At 39.2% G+C, this 16,256-nt stretch overlaps 1 protein-coding gene across 1 annotated transcript; it reads right to left on the reverse strand.

The window, feature by feature from the left end:
- Positions 1 to 1,862: 1,862 nt before the first annotated feature.
- Positions 1,863 to 3,824, reverse strand: LOC107783379 (uncharacterized protein C594.04c). The gene is made up of 3 exons (XM_016604348.2): positions 3,580 to 3,824; positions 3,225 to 3,494; positions 1,863 to 2,457 (listed from the first exon to the last, which is right to left on the reverse strand). The coding sequence occupies exons 1-3, from the start codon at positions 3,781 to 3,783 to the stop codon at positions 1,981 to 1,983; spliced, it is 951 nt and encodes a 316-aa protein (XP_016459834.2). The 5' UTR covers positions 3,784 to 3,824; the 3' UTR covers positions 1,863 to 1,980.
- Positions 3,825 to 16,256: the final 12,432 nt, after the last annotated feature.

Below are 16,256 nucleotides of genomic sequence, written 5' to 3' on the forward strand. Positions count from 1 at the left end.
ATGAACACCAGAAATTAACGAGGTTCGGCAAAATTTAATTTTTGCCTAGTCCTCGGATACAATCAACTCAAATTTATTTCACTCCAAAAATACAAGTGAAATACTACAAGAGAGAAAGAAGATTCAAATACCTTAGGAGATAAGATGGCAAGTGAGAGATGTGTACAAATGAACAAAACCCTTGCTATTTATAGAAGAGAAATGGCCTTAATAGTGTCATGCATGACATCATATTAACTGTGAACATGCAATGTAAATGCATGAAAAATGCATCTACCAATTTCTTTCTAAAAGGAGGCTTCAAATGTTCACACTAGTTCACATTAATCTTGTAAAAATTCAACAGCAAAAAAGTTATTCCTGTCCCAAGTAATGCTAGTGAAGTTTAAGACTTTATTCTTTTGTTGCAAGTGAAATTACTCGCTTCACATTGTCAATAATGAACTTTTCTCTGAAAAATCACATGATAAACTGTATGTCCAAGAGATCACTTGTTTCACAGATTCTTCTTCTATCACTCTCTCAAGACTCTTAACGTCCAATAAGCAGCTCAAAATGATTTATAAAGAGCAGCAGCAGCTGGTCCCTCATTTATCGAGATCATTAAGAATCTCTTTTGCACTATACTTGTCTTAATTTTTTGTTTATTATGTGGTCTCTATTACTCTGATTGATTCCTTCATATAATCTATAAGACCTGACATTGCTGAATATGCATGATTGACATTTGAACACATACTCTTTAAGAAATCCATCTGGCTATCTTGCTGATTCTTTGAATAAGTTGCATCTTGAAGTGAATAACTTCACTGATTATCTTCCTTCTCAGTTGGAAAGTATAAGAATCAATTTGTTTACAATGCGAGCATCTCAGATGACCTTTCAGTTTAAGCTTCTTGGAATCTTGTTTTTCAAGAATTTGCGGTGTGATGGATTATTTCTGTGTGTGGAGAATTATATCTGCTATGAAAGCTGCTTAAGTGAGAAGGATGTTAAATCACAAGTAATATACGAAGGGCAGAATCGGTCAACTGATCCACCTTCTCACTCTTTATCATAATCTTGTCTTCTGTGCATTGTTGCACTAACACAAATTTGAACAGTTGCAAACCTACAAGGATCATTGTTGCACTATCTTACATATCATTCTGCAGCAAATGATTTTGAGAATATACACCACAAGGGCACAGAGAAGCAAGGAGCACGACTTCTTTTGAGTTTTAAATCTATACCAGAACTGATTTAATATAGTTGGAAGCTTAGATAGAAAATCAAAATACTCAATAGGATAAGAACAATTCTTACTTCATACTAGTCTTATTGGTTGATCTTCTAAATTGCAGGAATTTTATCTCAATCCTGTAGACTCACAAGAAGATTAATCTCGTAAGCCTTTTGAAAGTTGCACTTGAAGTAGAAAAACGAATTCAAAGAGAAATATCAAGAGACTTGTACTAATAACATGTTACCAAACGGCAGAAATTGGCAGCGAAATAACGGAAATTATAGCAGAATTAGACGGTTCAAGAGAAATACCATTGCATCGTTGATATCACTCTACATTTTCATATCCAGACGAGGCCATGATAAGGAGTATTTATAGCAACGGGAGGGGATTTAGGTGTAATGATTGAGTTTACACTTGTCTAGGCCATTGTATTGAAAATCAACTCAACTGTGCCTATATGTTACCAGAAATTATTATTTTTAAAAGTCGGAAAATGCTACACCTGGTCCGGAAAACACAACTATACTAACAAATCATACATTATGGGAGTTGATTGCTTGATTTAGTTTATCTAACTTATTCCACATTTTTCTTCTTTTACATACTATGTCTACTATATATTAAGATAACTCAGTAAAGAAGTTCTTCTTAACCATCTTTCATACAAAACAAATAAATACAGAGCAGATTACAATCGTTCTTATCAACTGATATGCCAAAGAATAAGGCACATCAACTGATGAAATATGAAGTCAAGTTTTCTTATCTTTTCCAATTGAGGAAGACTTGAACCATGGTATCAACACAGATGTAGTCTTTTGGTAGAGCGTATATGCTTCAGTTCTGTATGTTTGGCTAAGCATTTTCCTCTCCACAAGCACAGTGACATATGCTAAGCAAATGCTATTTATGAGTGCACCAAGGAATGTCCAACCTTGACCCAAATTCCATGCAATTAAGGCCAGTCCCCACCACCATAACTGTTCTCCAAAATAATTAGGATGTCTTGAGTAGCACCAGAGGCCTTTGCCAAGAATTGGAACCATCGGTTGGCCAAGTTCTTTCAGTTTCTGATTTCTGCTAATAAAATTGTGGAGCTGTGTATCGGCATGATAGGCGATTGTAATGCCGGAGAGGCAGATGACTATGGCAATGAAATCCCAGATATTCCATGGCTTGTTCTGCGAATGGACAACATATAGAGGCAGGCATATCCCCATCTGAAAAACCTGCAAAGGCAAATGTATACAAAAACTTAAACATCATAATGCTATATTAACAAAGAATTTGAAGAGGGAGTATTCTTTTTCATTTTGTTTCTCCCAACTCACAGAATGCAAATGTGATTTGATGTTTTCAGTTATTATGAACATCCAAACTTGATTGCTAAATGAAGAAAGCAAGTAAAAAATTGGAAAGGACGCTGCTAAAGCTCGGGGAATGGCTAAGAATTTGACACTAGGTAAATAATCTTATCATATTTCTTGTCTTTGTTGCAACACTTTTTAATATGATTGTTGTGCCATCAGAAAAGGCATACTGCACATAAACTCAATCAACCGCTGATACTGCAAGTGATCTATGTATTTTATGTACAACCTGTAAAGAAATAGAGAATTTTAAAATTTGGGTCTAACTCAATTTCAAAAGCTAGTTAATGTGATGAGTAACGCCAAGACCATATAAGGAGTTAACAACTCATAGTCTAACCAAGGTGGAACTCTAAAAACATAACATGGGAGCCCAACATTGGATAAATCAAGAATAGAAATAGGTGTGGCATAAAAGAAATGGACTTGAGCCTAACTGAAAATAAGAAACTAGCTCATATGATGAACATTGCTCAAATAGCGTATGAGGAGATAAAGACAGGGACCCTCAAACAAAATCTGGAAAAGTTAACGTAAGATTATAACTATTTTTCACAAACCACATAATAAATGAAACAGAGTCATATTCATAAAGCAAGAACATGACAAATGAAGAAAAGAGTTACCTGCTGAGAGAGATAAATAGCAAAGAAAGAGACCCACCACCATTTCTTGCCATACTGGTGGCTCAAGTCTGTGAATCTCCAGTCTTGCCTGACTCCCCATTGCCAATTTTCACGTCGGAAGTAGCTGTGAATCAGCCTAATACTCCAAATCCATGTCAAAAGCATCACAATACGTGATCTCCATTGATTGTACTGTGTCTGTGCCGTGGGATGATTGGCATAGAAATGTAACAGCATTATTGGAATCACCATCCAGTACAAACCTATCAGCTGCAAATCAATTTCAATTTTCAAATCATCAAGTTAAAAAGGAAGAGCTAGCATTGACAGTGATTTCATTTTACAAGTGAGTTACCCAATGGCTTGATTGAAGAAGAGCAATGAACCAGAAGAGGACGTTGACATTAAGGAAAAACACTACATTAGCCAGTAAAAGTGGATGGAGATTGCACAATGAGTGATCTTGATTTTGATGAAGGAAATAGAGGTAGAAGATAATGGAGGGAAGGGGAACAACAAATGCAATCAAGGCATTCTTGAAATTCCTATGAGTAGCCATGTCTCTATTTCAGTTACCAGCTAGTGTCCTTGTCTTTTTTGCTTCTAGGGGTCTAATTTATAAACGAGTCTACGAGCCACGCCAAATTAAAATAAATGAGAATGATTACTCTATGTGACATATTTTATTACTCCTTAGTTTATCAAAAGAATGATAGTACCTTTTTATCTTTTAAAATAATTTAGAGCCGACGTAAGAAATTTTTTCATTTTTCCAAAAAAATTTCACTTTTTTCTAAATCATCGTTTGTTCATAAAATTTTTAATTTTCACTTGAAAATGCATTTTGGAAATTTTTGAAAATTTGAAAAACTCAAAAAAAAACTGTTTTTCAAAATTTTCACTCAAACCACTCACAAAACTTCAAAACCAACCCAAAATAACACAATTCTAAATTTAAAATACCATTTTCATTTGAAAATTTTTTTTTCACTATTTTGAAATTTTACAATTCTTATGTCCAAACGCCCTCTTAGTTTTAAACATTTTTTCTTTAGTAACATGATTTTATAGCCATAAAAATCTCATGGCATATTAAACATCATAAGTTTTAAAATTATGTATTTCTTTCTTAAATTTTGTATCGAATCAAACATAAAGTGAAACAAAAGAATAGTGATAAGGAGGGTGGTAGAATGACATCAATTAAAGGTTTCGAGTTCTTGTTCTGGAAATAAAAAAACCTCTTAGTAGAAAATACTTTTACCAGTAGACTTATATAGAGTAAATAGAAGATATTAGTTAATTAAGTCATTAGATTTATAATATCAGATACTAAGAAAACAAAAAGAAGAAGAAAGAATGAGTATGGACTGGTCCAAAAGAAAGCAAAAGGGGCTACTTTACATTGTTCATTGCACTATCTTTATGATTTTCTTCTGTCATTGAGAGGTTGCTATTTAAATTTGAAATTTATGATTACTTCCACTATCATTCTTGTCTCTATATTGTTTCCGACAAGCATGCCATTTCATCATCTTCTTCAATAAATTTGGACGTACCAATTTTGCAATATGGGATGATAAATTTGATGCTAGCTATCATGCTTTATGTTTTATTGAATCCTGATGTTAGCTGCCACAAATTAATGATTTCATCACAAAATCAACTAATAAAAGGTTTCTACTATGAGTTGATTTGAGAATTTTCGGTGATTTGATTGTAAGGTTAAAAATATGTTACTATATGAAGAAAGGTATATTTATAAGTAGTAGTATTACTCTTGTATTCTTTTATTTCGAGTTTCTTGTTGTTAGACGATGTGGCATTATTGCCGGTAGTTTTCGTACTTCTCTTATAGCTTCGTATTCCTAGTTCTCTTGCTATTACAGGCTGTGCTATTTGTTTCTGTTATCTTATTTTCTTGTCATTATTACTGTTTGTTTATTGTGTCTTTTTCACTGTTCTTGAGCCGAGGGTCTATCAGAAATAATCTCTCTTCATTCGTAAGGTAAGGGTAAGGTTTGCATACACACTACCCTCCCTAGACCCCACATGTGAAATTACACTGGGTTTGTTGTTGTAATTTTTTAAACTACAAGTATAATTGAGTTGCTTGATGATTTCTATATAGATATGCAGATTTAAAATTTAAACTTTTTGAGTTCTGAGTTTTACAATGATCACTTTAAGTACTGATAAATAACATGATTCTAAATTTAGAATTTGTACAGTAAATTTCATGAAATAAATACAAAATTTAGGATAAATCTGTTAAGTTTAGCCGAACCCGTAAGTTGTCTACTAGCTCCGCTCTATCTATATGTTGAGAACATTGAGTAGATTCGCTTGATGGAGAAAGTTCAGTTAGTGTCAGTTACGATTTTGTTAGTGATAACTAATAGAAAAATTTACACCGGGTAACAACATATAAAAAAATTGACAATTTTTTTACCTTACGTTACATTTGGCAAAAGAAGCCCAAAAGAATTTGCATTCTATAGCCAGTCAATTATAAAATAGCCAAGCCAAGTAAAATATTGGAGAATCTGTATATTCAGGAAAATGGCTAAACTACCGCTATCGTTTGTTAAATGGTATACAGATATCCTTTGTCCATCTATCCGTCCAAAAGAACACATGATATTAATTTTATTCATAAAATTGCCCCCATATCTAACGACAGAAACTGTGGGCCTTCAATGTAATGAAGTGACATTTTGTTTAATGGGCCATATGGTAATCTCGGACTGAAACAAAAGTTGGATCTTATTTTGACCCACTTACTGAATCTGACCCAAGGTTTTTGTTACATGGGTCATAAACTATATTAATTATAATTAGGCCAGAGCAGGTAAGTAGGTCCAAATAGGATCCATTTTTGTTTCAATCTGAGATTGCCACATGACTCAGTAAAAAAATAGCACGTCATTAAATTGAAGGCCCACTGATTCTGCCGTTAGACATGAGGATAATTTTATTAATAGAATTAATGTCATGTATCTTTTTGGACGGATAGATGGACCCGCAATTGATAGTGGTAGTCCAAGCCTTTTTTCGCTATATATTCAATTCCTAATTTCACGCATATTCTTTTCTAAAATTTATATTGTCTAAAAATCCCAAACAATCACCTATAGTGTGTATTCACACAAGATTTTTATTGATATACATACACACAAGTGTATAGGGTGAAATAAAATACGACATGTGGTCGTCTTAAAGGAGGACACGTGGAACCCAAGACGGGGATGGCCGAAGACCGAACGCAGCCATTCCGCTTGTCACCGGAAAGGATAATATTCATAAAGGTGTGTTAAATGCTCTGTGCCCGGTGGCATTTAATAGGGAATATTCTGCAGCATTAAGAGCAACGACCTGTTATAGAGAATTTGACATTTATGTTCAACGTTACATCTTCATCAATGACCCTCATAATTGACATTAAAGGAGGGCACGATCCTAGGACCTCATTCCCTAGACAAAATTATAAATAGTGAGCTCAGTTATCATTGTAAGAGACACGAATTCTCTAGCTAAACTTATATTACATTCTATACAAAATTTAATACAATCTTACTTTCTGGCTTTTTGATCCCATCATTATTGTGCCCGAAAATTCTATTCCCGGAACTGCCATTTACGCTGTTTCATCTATATTTCAAAGTTAAGTATTGTATATTTCTTCAATTATTGTATTATTTTAGCATTAAATTAGTTCACTTGTCTAGAAACCACGTATAAATTCAACTGTACCGTTTTACGGATAAATAGTTTGGCACCCACCGTGGGGCATAGACAGTCGTGCAATTAAATTAATCCTTATCATTTTTACTAACGCGATTTGATTATTTTGTCTTAGAAAAAAATCATAAAAAATGGCAGATAACACTGTTAACAAAACGCACAACCCTGAAATTCGAGGGGATCGGCCTCATTTCGAGAATTCAATCAATGACACCCGCAACGAGGGAAATGATGCCACGCCGGTGCATGGCAGGCAGAACCCTCGACAGGTTCGAGAGACAATTCCTGATGATTCTAACGAGGAGCATGTCGTGGATGCGGTGAGGGTCCTGCGAGAACAAAAAGCAATCATTCTAGGCCATCTCACGCGGCAGGATCAGGTTATGACAGAACTGAAACATGCTCTATCGGGGGCTTCAAATAATACAAACAGACGAGATCCATTTCCTTCCGGTATTCCCGCAAACCAAACCACGCAGAGAGTCGACAACATTACTCCCAGGGGCAAAGTTGGCTCCGACAGGGACGGAGGGAATAGATCCGGTCTCAACAACGAGAACGACTCATTCAAAAATGAACTTTTACGGTTTATGAGGAAAGAAAATACCCGCATGGACCAAATCCCGAGCACGCTACCAATATTGAAAGGCCCGGACTCGAAGAAGTATACTCAATTACCGTACAAGCCGAGCGCGGCACCAAAACTAATTCCGAAGTGGTTCAAAATTCCCGAAGTGCCGAAGTATGACGGGACTTCAGACCCACATAAGCATATTACCACCTACACAATGGCGGTAAAAGGAAATGATTTAGCTCCTTACGAAATTGAATCTGTGTTGCTAAAGAAATTTGGAGAAACTCTCACAAGGGGAGCCCTAACGTGGTATTCATTGTTACCCGAGCATTCTATATATTCCTTTGAGATGCTCGCAGATTCTTTCATCAAGGCTCATGCCGGTGCCACAAAAGTACAATCCCGGAAGACCGACATATTCAGGATCGCACAGGGAGAATCCGAATTACTACGAGAGTTCGTTACCCGATTCCAGAAAGAGACAATGTTGCTCCCGGCTGTCCTGGATGAATGGGCAGTTGAAGCATTCACCAAAGGATTGAATTAGAGAAGCTCAAACGCTTCCAGGAAGCTGAAGGAGAGCCTTCTTGAGTTCCAAGCGACAACTTGGGCAGATGTCCACAACCGGTACGAGTCAAAGATGAGGATCGAAGATGACCAGGTCGGTTTCACATCATCGGACAAAGGACGAGAGAAGAGCAGAGAAAAATCAAAGGATGACTATGACTCGAACAGACGGACTTCGAGGGGCCGATTTTTGCCCTACGAGCGGACCGAAAGCCATGGCAGAAACTTCTGGGTAGCAAACAAATTCATTGTTAATAGAGGGACCGATCATGGCCGAAACGACAGATCACTCTAGGATAAGGAAACGTCGGGGTCTCAAGATCCTTCTTACCCCAAGTTATCGGAATATAACTTCAACGTTAGTATAGTGAAGTTGGTGTCAGCCATGAGAAACATTAAAGATGCACGATTCCCGAGGCCTATGAGATCCGATTCCAGCCAGAGAGATCCCAACTTATGCTGTAAGTACCATGGGACGAACGGTCACCGGACATAGGACTGCCGGTACCTCCGGGAAGAAGTGGCTACACTATTGAAGAATGGTCACCTCAGAGAATTCTTGAGTGACCGAGCTAAGAATAATTATGGTCGTAACAGAGACAACATGAAACCTTTGAAAGTAGGAGAAGAACCCCAGGGCCAAACGATCAATATGATATTTGTCGGATTCAACCTTGAGAGCGTGATGACCTAGGGAGAGGTTTTGCTGCTCAAGAATGTTGAAGGGGTAATGAAAACAACTCTCTTCGAAATGATAGATGGTGATATGGGATACAAAATCATCCTGGGAAGGCCATGGTTACACGAGATGAAAGTTGTACCCTCAACATATCACCAATTGTTGTAGTTTCCAACGCCCGAAGGAATCAAGCAGATAAGAGGTGATCAGCCGACAGAAAGGGAGATGAATGTAATCTCAGTTTCCAGTAGCAAAAGGAAGGAATGCACGGCATAGAAATTACAAGAACCGACACCTATTCCCGAGCTAGAAGGAGTTAGCTCGGAGGCAGAGCCGTCAAAACAATATCATGTGCCAAGATATTTCCAAATTCCAGAAGATACGGACTCAACGAAATCCACGGTGGAGGAACTAGAGCAAGTTGCATTGTTCGAGGAATTCCTGGAAAGAAAATTCCATCTGGGGACAGGACTGCCCCCGAAGCTCAGGTCTAGTTTTATTGAATTCCTTAAATTTAATGCTGATTGTTTTGCATGATCGCACGAGGATATGATAGGTATCCTGACGGAAATAGCCATGCACAAGCTGAGTTTGGATCCAAACTACCTCCAGTAAGACAGAAGAAATGCCCTATTGCCGAGGCCAGGAATAAATTCGTATAGAAGAGGTAACCCGCTTGCTTAAAATCGGTTAGGTCCGAGAGGTAAGATATCCGGACTGGCTAGCCAATGTAGTAGTAGTTCCTAAGAAAAAAAATAAATTTCGCATGTGTGTAGACTATAAATACCTTAATAAGGCGTGTCCAAAAGACTCGTTCCCACTGCCAAATATCGATCAAATGATTGATGCCACGGCCGGGCACAAGTTGATGAGTTTCCTCTATGCTTATTCCGGGTACAACCAAATATAGATGAACCCGGAAGATCAGGAAAAAACTTCATTTATAATGAATTTCGGTACATATTGTCACAATGTAATGCCCTTCGTGTTGAAAAATGCCGGAGTGACTTATCAACGGCTCGTAAATAAGATGTTCGAAAAGCAAATAGGAAAGACTATGAAAGTTTAGACGATATGCTTGTTAAGTTTTTGAATGTAGGTTACTATCTTAAGTATTTGCAAGAAATATTCGACATCCTAAGGAAGCATAACACGAAGCTTAATCCCGAGAAGTGCGCGTTCGAGGTCAGTTCTGGTCTCACAAAAGGGAATAGAGGTAAACCCCGACAAAATCAAGGCCATAGGGGATATCTTGGATCAATTGTCGGATGTAAATGAAGTCCAAAGGCTTACAGAAACATTAGCAACTTTGAGCAGGTTCATTTCCCGGTCATCAAAAAAATGTCATCGCTTCTTCATACTGCTAAAAAAGAAGAATAATTTTGAATGGACACCGAAGTGCCAGTAGGATCTGAGGTATCTGAAGAAATACTTATCGAGCCCTCCATTGCTCTCAAAACCAAAAGAAGGTTAAACATTGCTAGTTTACCACGCGGTTTCAGAAGTTGCGGTACGTGCGGTTTTAGTCCGGGAGGACGAAGGTACACAATTTTCTATCTATTATGTTAGCAAAATTTTAACGGGAGCAGAAACTCGCTACCAACAATTGGAAAATTGGACTTAGATCTTGTAGTCATCGCTCGGAAGTTGAGGCCCTACTTCCAATATCACCCAATAGTTGTGGTGACTACTCTCCCTTTGCAGAACATCCTCCATAAACCCGAGCTCTTGGGCAGATTGGCCAAATGGGCTATTGAAATGAGTGAGTTCGACATAAAATACTACAATTAAGTTGCAAGTCTTGACTGACTTCGTGGTCAATTTTAGTCCAGGACTACTGCCTTTGGCAACCAAGGAGGCAATAATGGTGTCGGAATAGACATCGGGGGTCTGGACCTTATTTATAGACGGAGCTTCCAACGTAAAGGGGTCTGGACTCGGCATAGTCTTAATCACGCCTTCGGGGGAAACCCTAAGGCAAGCCATCAGAACGATCCCTTTAATTAACAATGAAGCAGAGTATGAAGCTTTGATTGTAGGGCTCGAATTGGCTCGGGGACTTGATTTCGAGGTTATCGAAATTAAATGTTACTCGCAGCTGGTGGAAAATCAGGTCTACGGGATCTTTGATACTAAATAAAAACGTATGAAACAATACGTGGTAAATATCGAGGCTCTTGTGGCGCGATTCCGGGAATGGTAAATTACACATATCCCGAGGGAGGATAACGCAGAAGTGGATGCATTAGCAAACTTAGGATCATCGATGGAAATAAAGGAATCGAAATCTGGGACGGTAGTACAACTGATGAGCTCAGTTCTGGATACAGGTGATTATTATGAGGTAAAGTCGACTAGTCTGGTCTGGGACTAGAGAAATTAAATAATTAACTATCTCGAGTACGGAAAGTTTCCCGAAGAACCCAAAGCATAATGGGCCTTACATGCCAAAGCTGCACATTATAGCTTCAAGAGAGTCCAATTGTATAGAAAATGCTTCCAAGGCCTGCTGGACCGATGCTTAGGAACGTCAAAAGCTAATTTTGTCATGAGAGAAGTCCATGAAGGGATATACGGCAATCACTCGGGCGCAGTTTCTTTGGTGCTGAAGTTGGTACGGGCAGGATATTATTGGCCTTGCATAGAACAAGATGCCAAAGCATTCTTACGAAAATGCGATAAGTGCCAATGCAACGCACCACTAGTACACCAACCAGCAAAACCCTTATATTCGGTTCTGTCCCCATGTCCATTCATGAAATGGGGGATGGACATCATCGGACCGCTGCCACCGGCTACGGGAAAGGTAAGGTTTCTTTTAATTTTGACTGACTATTTTTCTAAATGGGTGGAGGCAGGTCCTTATCAGAAGATCGGGGAACGCGAAGTGGTCGATTTCCTATGGGAAAATATAATTTGCAGATTCAGAATACCAAAAGAAATAGCATGTGACAATGGGCCACAGTTTATCGTTGCAAAAGTTACAAAGTTCCCCGAAGATTTGAAGATAAAGAGGATCACGTCTTCCCCTTATCATCCAAGCGCAAACGGTCAAGCGGAGTCAACAAACAAAGTGATTATTCAAAACCTCAAGAAAAGGTTGGAAGTAGCAAAAGGAAAATGGACCGAAGAATTGCCCGGAGTTATATGGGCCTACCGATAAACGACTAAATCGAGTACATGAGAGACTCTTTTTTCCCTTGTGTACGGCGCTGAAGCCCTAATCCCGGTGGAAATAGGTGAACCCACTTTGAGATATTTTCGGGCAGATGAAGAATCGAATAACGAAGAGATGTTAATCAACTTGGAATTGCTGCAGAACGCAGGGATTTGGCACATGTAAGAATGGTAGCTCAAAAGCATAGAATGTAGCGGTATTATAATCGAAGAGCCAACGCGGGGAAGCTAGGTCCAACATGCAAAGGTCCCTACTGGATTTCAGCTATCACTGGGAAAGGATCATACGAGTTAGAGAACCAGAATGGAGACAAGTTGCCTAGCAACTAGAACATGGCACACCTCAAAAGGTATTATTGCTGATGGACATCATTCAACCGGAAAGTATGTGTCGCACTCTTTTTCCCTTCGTCTAGTTTTTGTCCCAATTAGGTTTTTCTCATAAGGTTTTTAATGAGGCAGCAACAAAGAGCATACTATGAAGACATCAACAATAAGACCTTTGATACCAAGGCAAACAAGCAAAGCTTACACTCGGGGACAATTAGATAATCTTTGGTTGGATAGAAAATTCCCACTGGGAAGTTAAGTTTGCTGCCGAACAAGGGTTACCCAACCGTTCACGAGCACAAACCACTAGATGGTTGTTAGATATTCCTTCGCTCTATAGCATAAATTCCTGAGGGGGAGTAAAGTTGTGTTACCAAGTTAAGGATTATCTAGCAATTTATTAGTGGAATCTTCGAAGATACAAGACTTCCAGTGTTTTAATTTGCACTCTTCGCATTCAAACACTGGGGGGAGGGGGGAATGATATGAGGATACGATAACAACGACTGCCACGTCAATCGAGGAACAAAAATTCGAAAACTAAATGCATCATCGGGACTGAGGACTACGTAGCCGGCCCCATAGAAATAAGTTGTACAAGATAGCCACAAGTAATGACAATTTCTTTCCAGCATAGCAAATGCTTATGTTTTTTTTAAAAATAAAAGGAATAAAATGAAATCCTTTTGTTTTTACCTTGTTTCTTATCCGAACGATGAATAAAACTTTGCCATTTGAAAGTTAAAAAAGTACTTCAAATGTTAGTGACGTAATGAACATGAGACATCCTCTTCAAGAGCACCATAAACATAAGAGGGCCCTCTCTTATAAAAATCCTCACGTTAAAGGGTTGATTCCGAAAGAATCTATGCCCTGAATCAAAAATGCCTTCGGGGAAAAATTCACCCAAAGCCACATATGAAAAGGATAATGCTCGGTACCAAAATTCTTCGAAGAAAACACATTCAAGTCTAAACATAGTAAAGCGCAAACAGGAAAACATGCCTGAACTCTTGAGCAAATGAAAAGATTAAAGACTTGCATGGATATTCAAACGAAAGTAAGACTCAAACGATACTTGAGCAAAACTATGTCTTTATTTACAAAAACGTGCCAAAACGGTAAAAGTTCAAAATGGGAAAAAGAAAAGAAAAGCTAAACTGCAACACCTCTAGAACCAGGAGGAAGAGAAGTGTTTGCATTCTAGGAAGAAGTAGGTGGGTCCACCGATGGCTCGATGTTTTCCCGAGTTTGGTCTTAGCATCGTCACCTTCCGATACCTCTTCAGTTTTCGAAAACTCTGAACCGGAACCAGAAGAACCAAAAGCATCAGACTGCGCTGGGAGTCCATTTTTAGCAGCTAACTCAAGCTCTCGGGCCTTAGAAATTTCGGCATCAAAGTCGATGATACCAGTATTGGTCTCCTGCAAGATTATTTTCCTCATGCTGTACATGACATAAGTTTTTTCAACAACGAGGGAAGTCGCTTGACGCTTAAGTGCTTCTTTGAGTTGGGTAACCTTGGCAGAAAGGGTTTCCCGAGCGGACCTAGCAGATTTGAGGCTGACGTCAAGGTTGCGGACAGTTGAACTAAAGAGCCTATTATGCTCGATAGTTTTCTTGTACTTCTCTTCTAGCTGGGCGTGTTTCTCCCCCACAACAGCAAGCTCTTCGAGTTTGGAGTTCAAGGCTGCTTCTAAGTTAGTTACTTTTTTGGCAGCAGCAGCCTCGCACTCGGTTGCAGCAAGAACGACGTCTTGGACTTCAGCCCATTTGGCCTTAGCTTCATCAAAACTAACCCTCAGTGGAACAATTTCTTGGCTAAGGTTTACCACCTCTTGCTCGCTTTGCTGCAAGTGAGCCTCCAAAATAACGACCTCAGTAGCTTTGGTTTCTAGTTCTAAGAGGCGGAGAACAATTTGTTCTCGTTCCACCAAAAGCTGATTTCGTTCAGAAGTAAGTTCTTCCTTCTCACGAATCAACCTTTGAAGGCCCTCAGAAGCAAGAAAGTTGACCTACAAAACAAGAAGAAGTAAAAATTAGAATTCATTCATACAAAAGTAAAATAAGTAATGAAGGAAGAAAATAATGTATTGCTGCAGTGTTATGCATTGTATTGTTCAACAAGCACTCTCCCGAGAGTGCTTGAATCTTTCCCTAGTCTTTTTCTGAAGCCAAAGGCTTTAGATAATTAGCAAGCTCCACCGGCCAGGATAGCAAGTTGCATCTGGTAGAGACCGAAAGAGTAATATTCCTCCTCCTTTGTGGATCTTCAGAAGGGGCATCATAATTTTGCCCCAAAATCCCATGAACTTGGGACTGTGGGAGAGGAACACCTTCTTCATGGTCAGATGTGGTCGATGAGGTGATGTAGCAACTGTTGGTGGAAGAGTGAATAAAGATAGAAATGATGTAGCAGTTGTTAGTGTTGGTGAAAGTGGATATGAAGTTGATGGAGTTGAAAAGTGAGAAGCAACTGCATTAAATTCAGTGTTGGCTGTTGGATGCTTACCAACCAAAGACAGCAAGGACTCAGTACTCAACCCCGAAACACCGGTTACAACAATTGGGATCCGAAAATGGGAGCTGGCATTTTCTACCAAATCTTATTCTCCCCAAAGTACCGAGACATCATCTTCGTTTGGTGTAACTATCTCAATAGGTCGAGCATCATGTTGAGATGATGAGGATTGTCGCCTTCTATGTAGAGAAGCTCCCTCATCACTAGCTTCATCATTATCATCAATCATCACGGTGTCTATGACCGGCCTGGAAGGAGGACCAGTCGTCATCGCCACCGGAGATGACTCGGGGGCATCAGTCTTTGCCCTCTTATTCTTTTCCCCCGCCGTGGAGGAACGCCTTCTCTTTGTTGTTTATCCTCCGGTCGGGGACTCCGTAAATAAGTGTTTGCGCCCGAAACAGGCCCAGAGATACCTGCTCGAGTAAGTGCTTCTTGAAGTAGCCTCGCTGCATCAGCAAGATCAACCAATATGTCCTCCTCGGGGACAACAACAGAGCCCATAGGTAGACCTAATTTTGTGAACAAGTCAGAAGGGTTCAGCCAAGTTTTCCATATACAAAAAGATGGAAACAAGGTAAACTAAAATTACCATTATATTTGGCCTTCCACCCGTATTTAAGGGCTAGTTCTTTCCACAAACTAATTTCGGGTGTCGTGATGTCCAAGTTCTTCTGAACCCACCGGTCCAGACCTTCCACCACCGGTGGGATCCATCGAGTTGCTAAAACATGTGAAGGGTGATGAGTTGATACAACCACAAAAGAATATCTAGTGAAATGAAATACTAACAAAGAGATTACGAGTGCGGTTCTAAGCGACCGGAAAGGATGAAGCCGTTGTCGGAATGATGTCATTGGTGGCGACTGCAACGAACCATTCCATCTACCCACGGTCGTTGTCATCATCTATGCTAGACAGCAAAGCATGGTGGCCATGCTTGCACAGGTTTATCATTCCCCCGCGGAAGATTTTGGGAGAATAGAGATTCATTATATGAGCTAAGGTTAGCTCCTCTCCAGTTTCATGGCACAAGCGTCGAAGACATGCGACCGTCCTCTACACTGAAGGACTTACCTGTGCTAAACACACTTGGTAGCGAAGGCAAAACTCCGCAATCACAGAATCAATCTCTCCGCTCAAAGAAAACGCACCTAAAGTAAAGGGATACGTGTAAAAGTATGTAAAACTTTCCTTGAGAAGGGTCACTCGCTTCGATAGATCAGGAGCAATGATATCCAACTCATGGCAACGACAATCTTCCTTCACAGAAGGAATATTGGAAGGACGAATGGATGAAGGGTACCTGCTAACAACCCATATGCGAGGGTTAGCAGTAGGAAATTTCTCTTCAAGATCCTTTGTGATATTGAGTTTTCTTGGGATGATGAAACTCATCGTTGGAGGAGCAAAATCCTCGGCTTTGTTTTTGTTCTTTGA

Source organism: Nicotiana tabacum, chromosome 9 (assembly GCF_000715075.1).
Source record: "Nicotiana tabacum cultivar K326 chromosome 9, ASM71507v2, whole genome shotgun sequence".
Lineage (NCBI taxonomy): Eukaryota > Viridiplantae > Streptophyta > Magnoliopsida > Solanales > Solanaceae > Nicotiana > Nicotiana tabacum.

What these genes read in the sequence shown, in the direction of transcription:
- LOC107783379 (XM_016604348.2), bottom strand. Translation starts at nt 3,783, where the DNA reads ATGGCTACTCATAGGAATTTCAAGAATGCCTTGATTGCATTTGTTGTT. An exon ending in TTCTTCAATCAAGCCATTGG is followed by an intron (nt 3,495 to 3,579) that starts GTAACTCACTTG and finishes ATTGATTTGCAG; the next exon opens with CTGATAGGTTTGTACTGGAT. An exon ending in CTATTTATCTCTCTCAGCAG is followed by an intron (nt 2,458 to 3,224) that starts GTAACTCTTTTC and finishes TTGCCTTTGCAG; the next exon opens with GTTTTTCAGATGGGGATATG.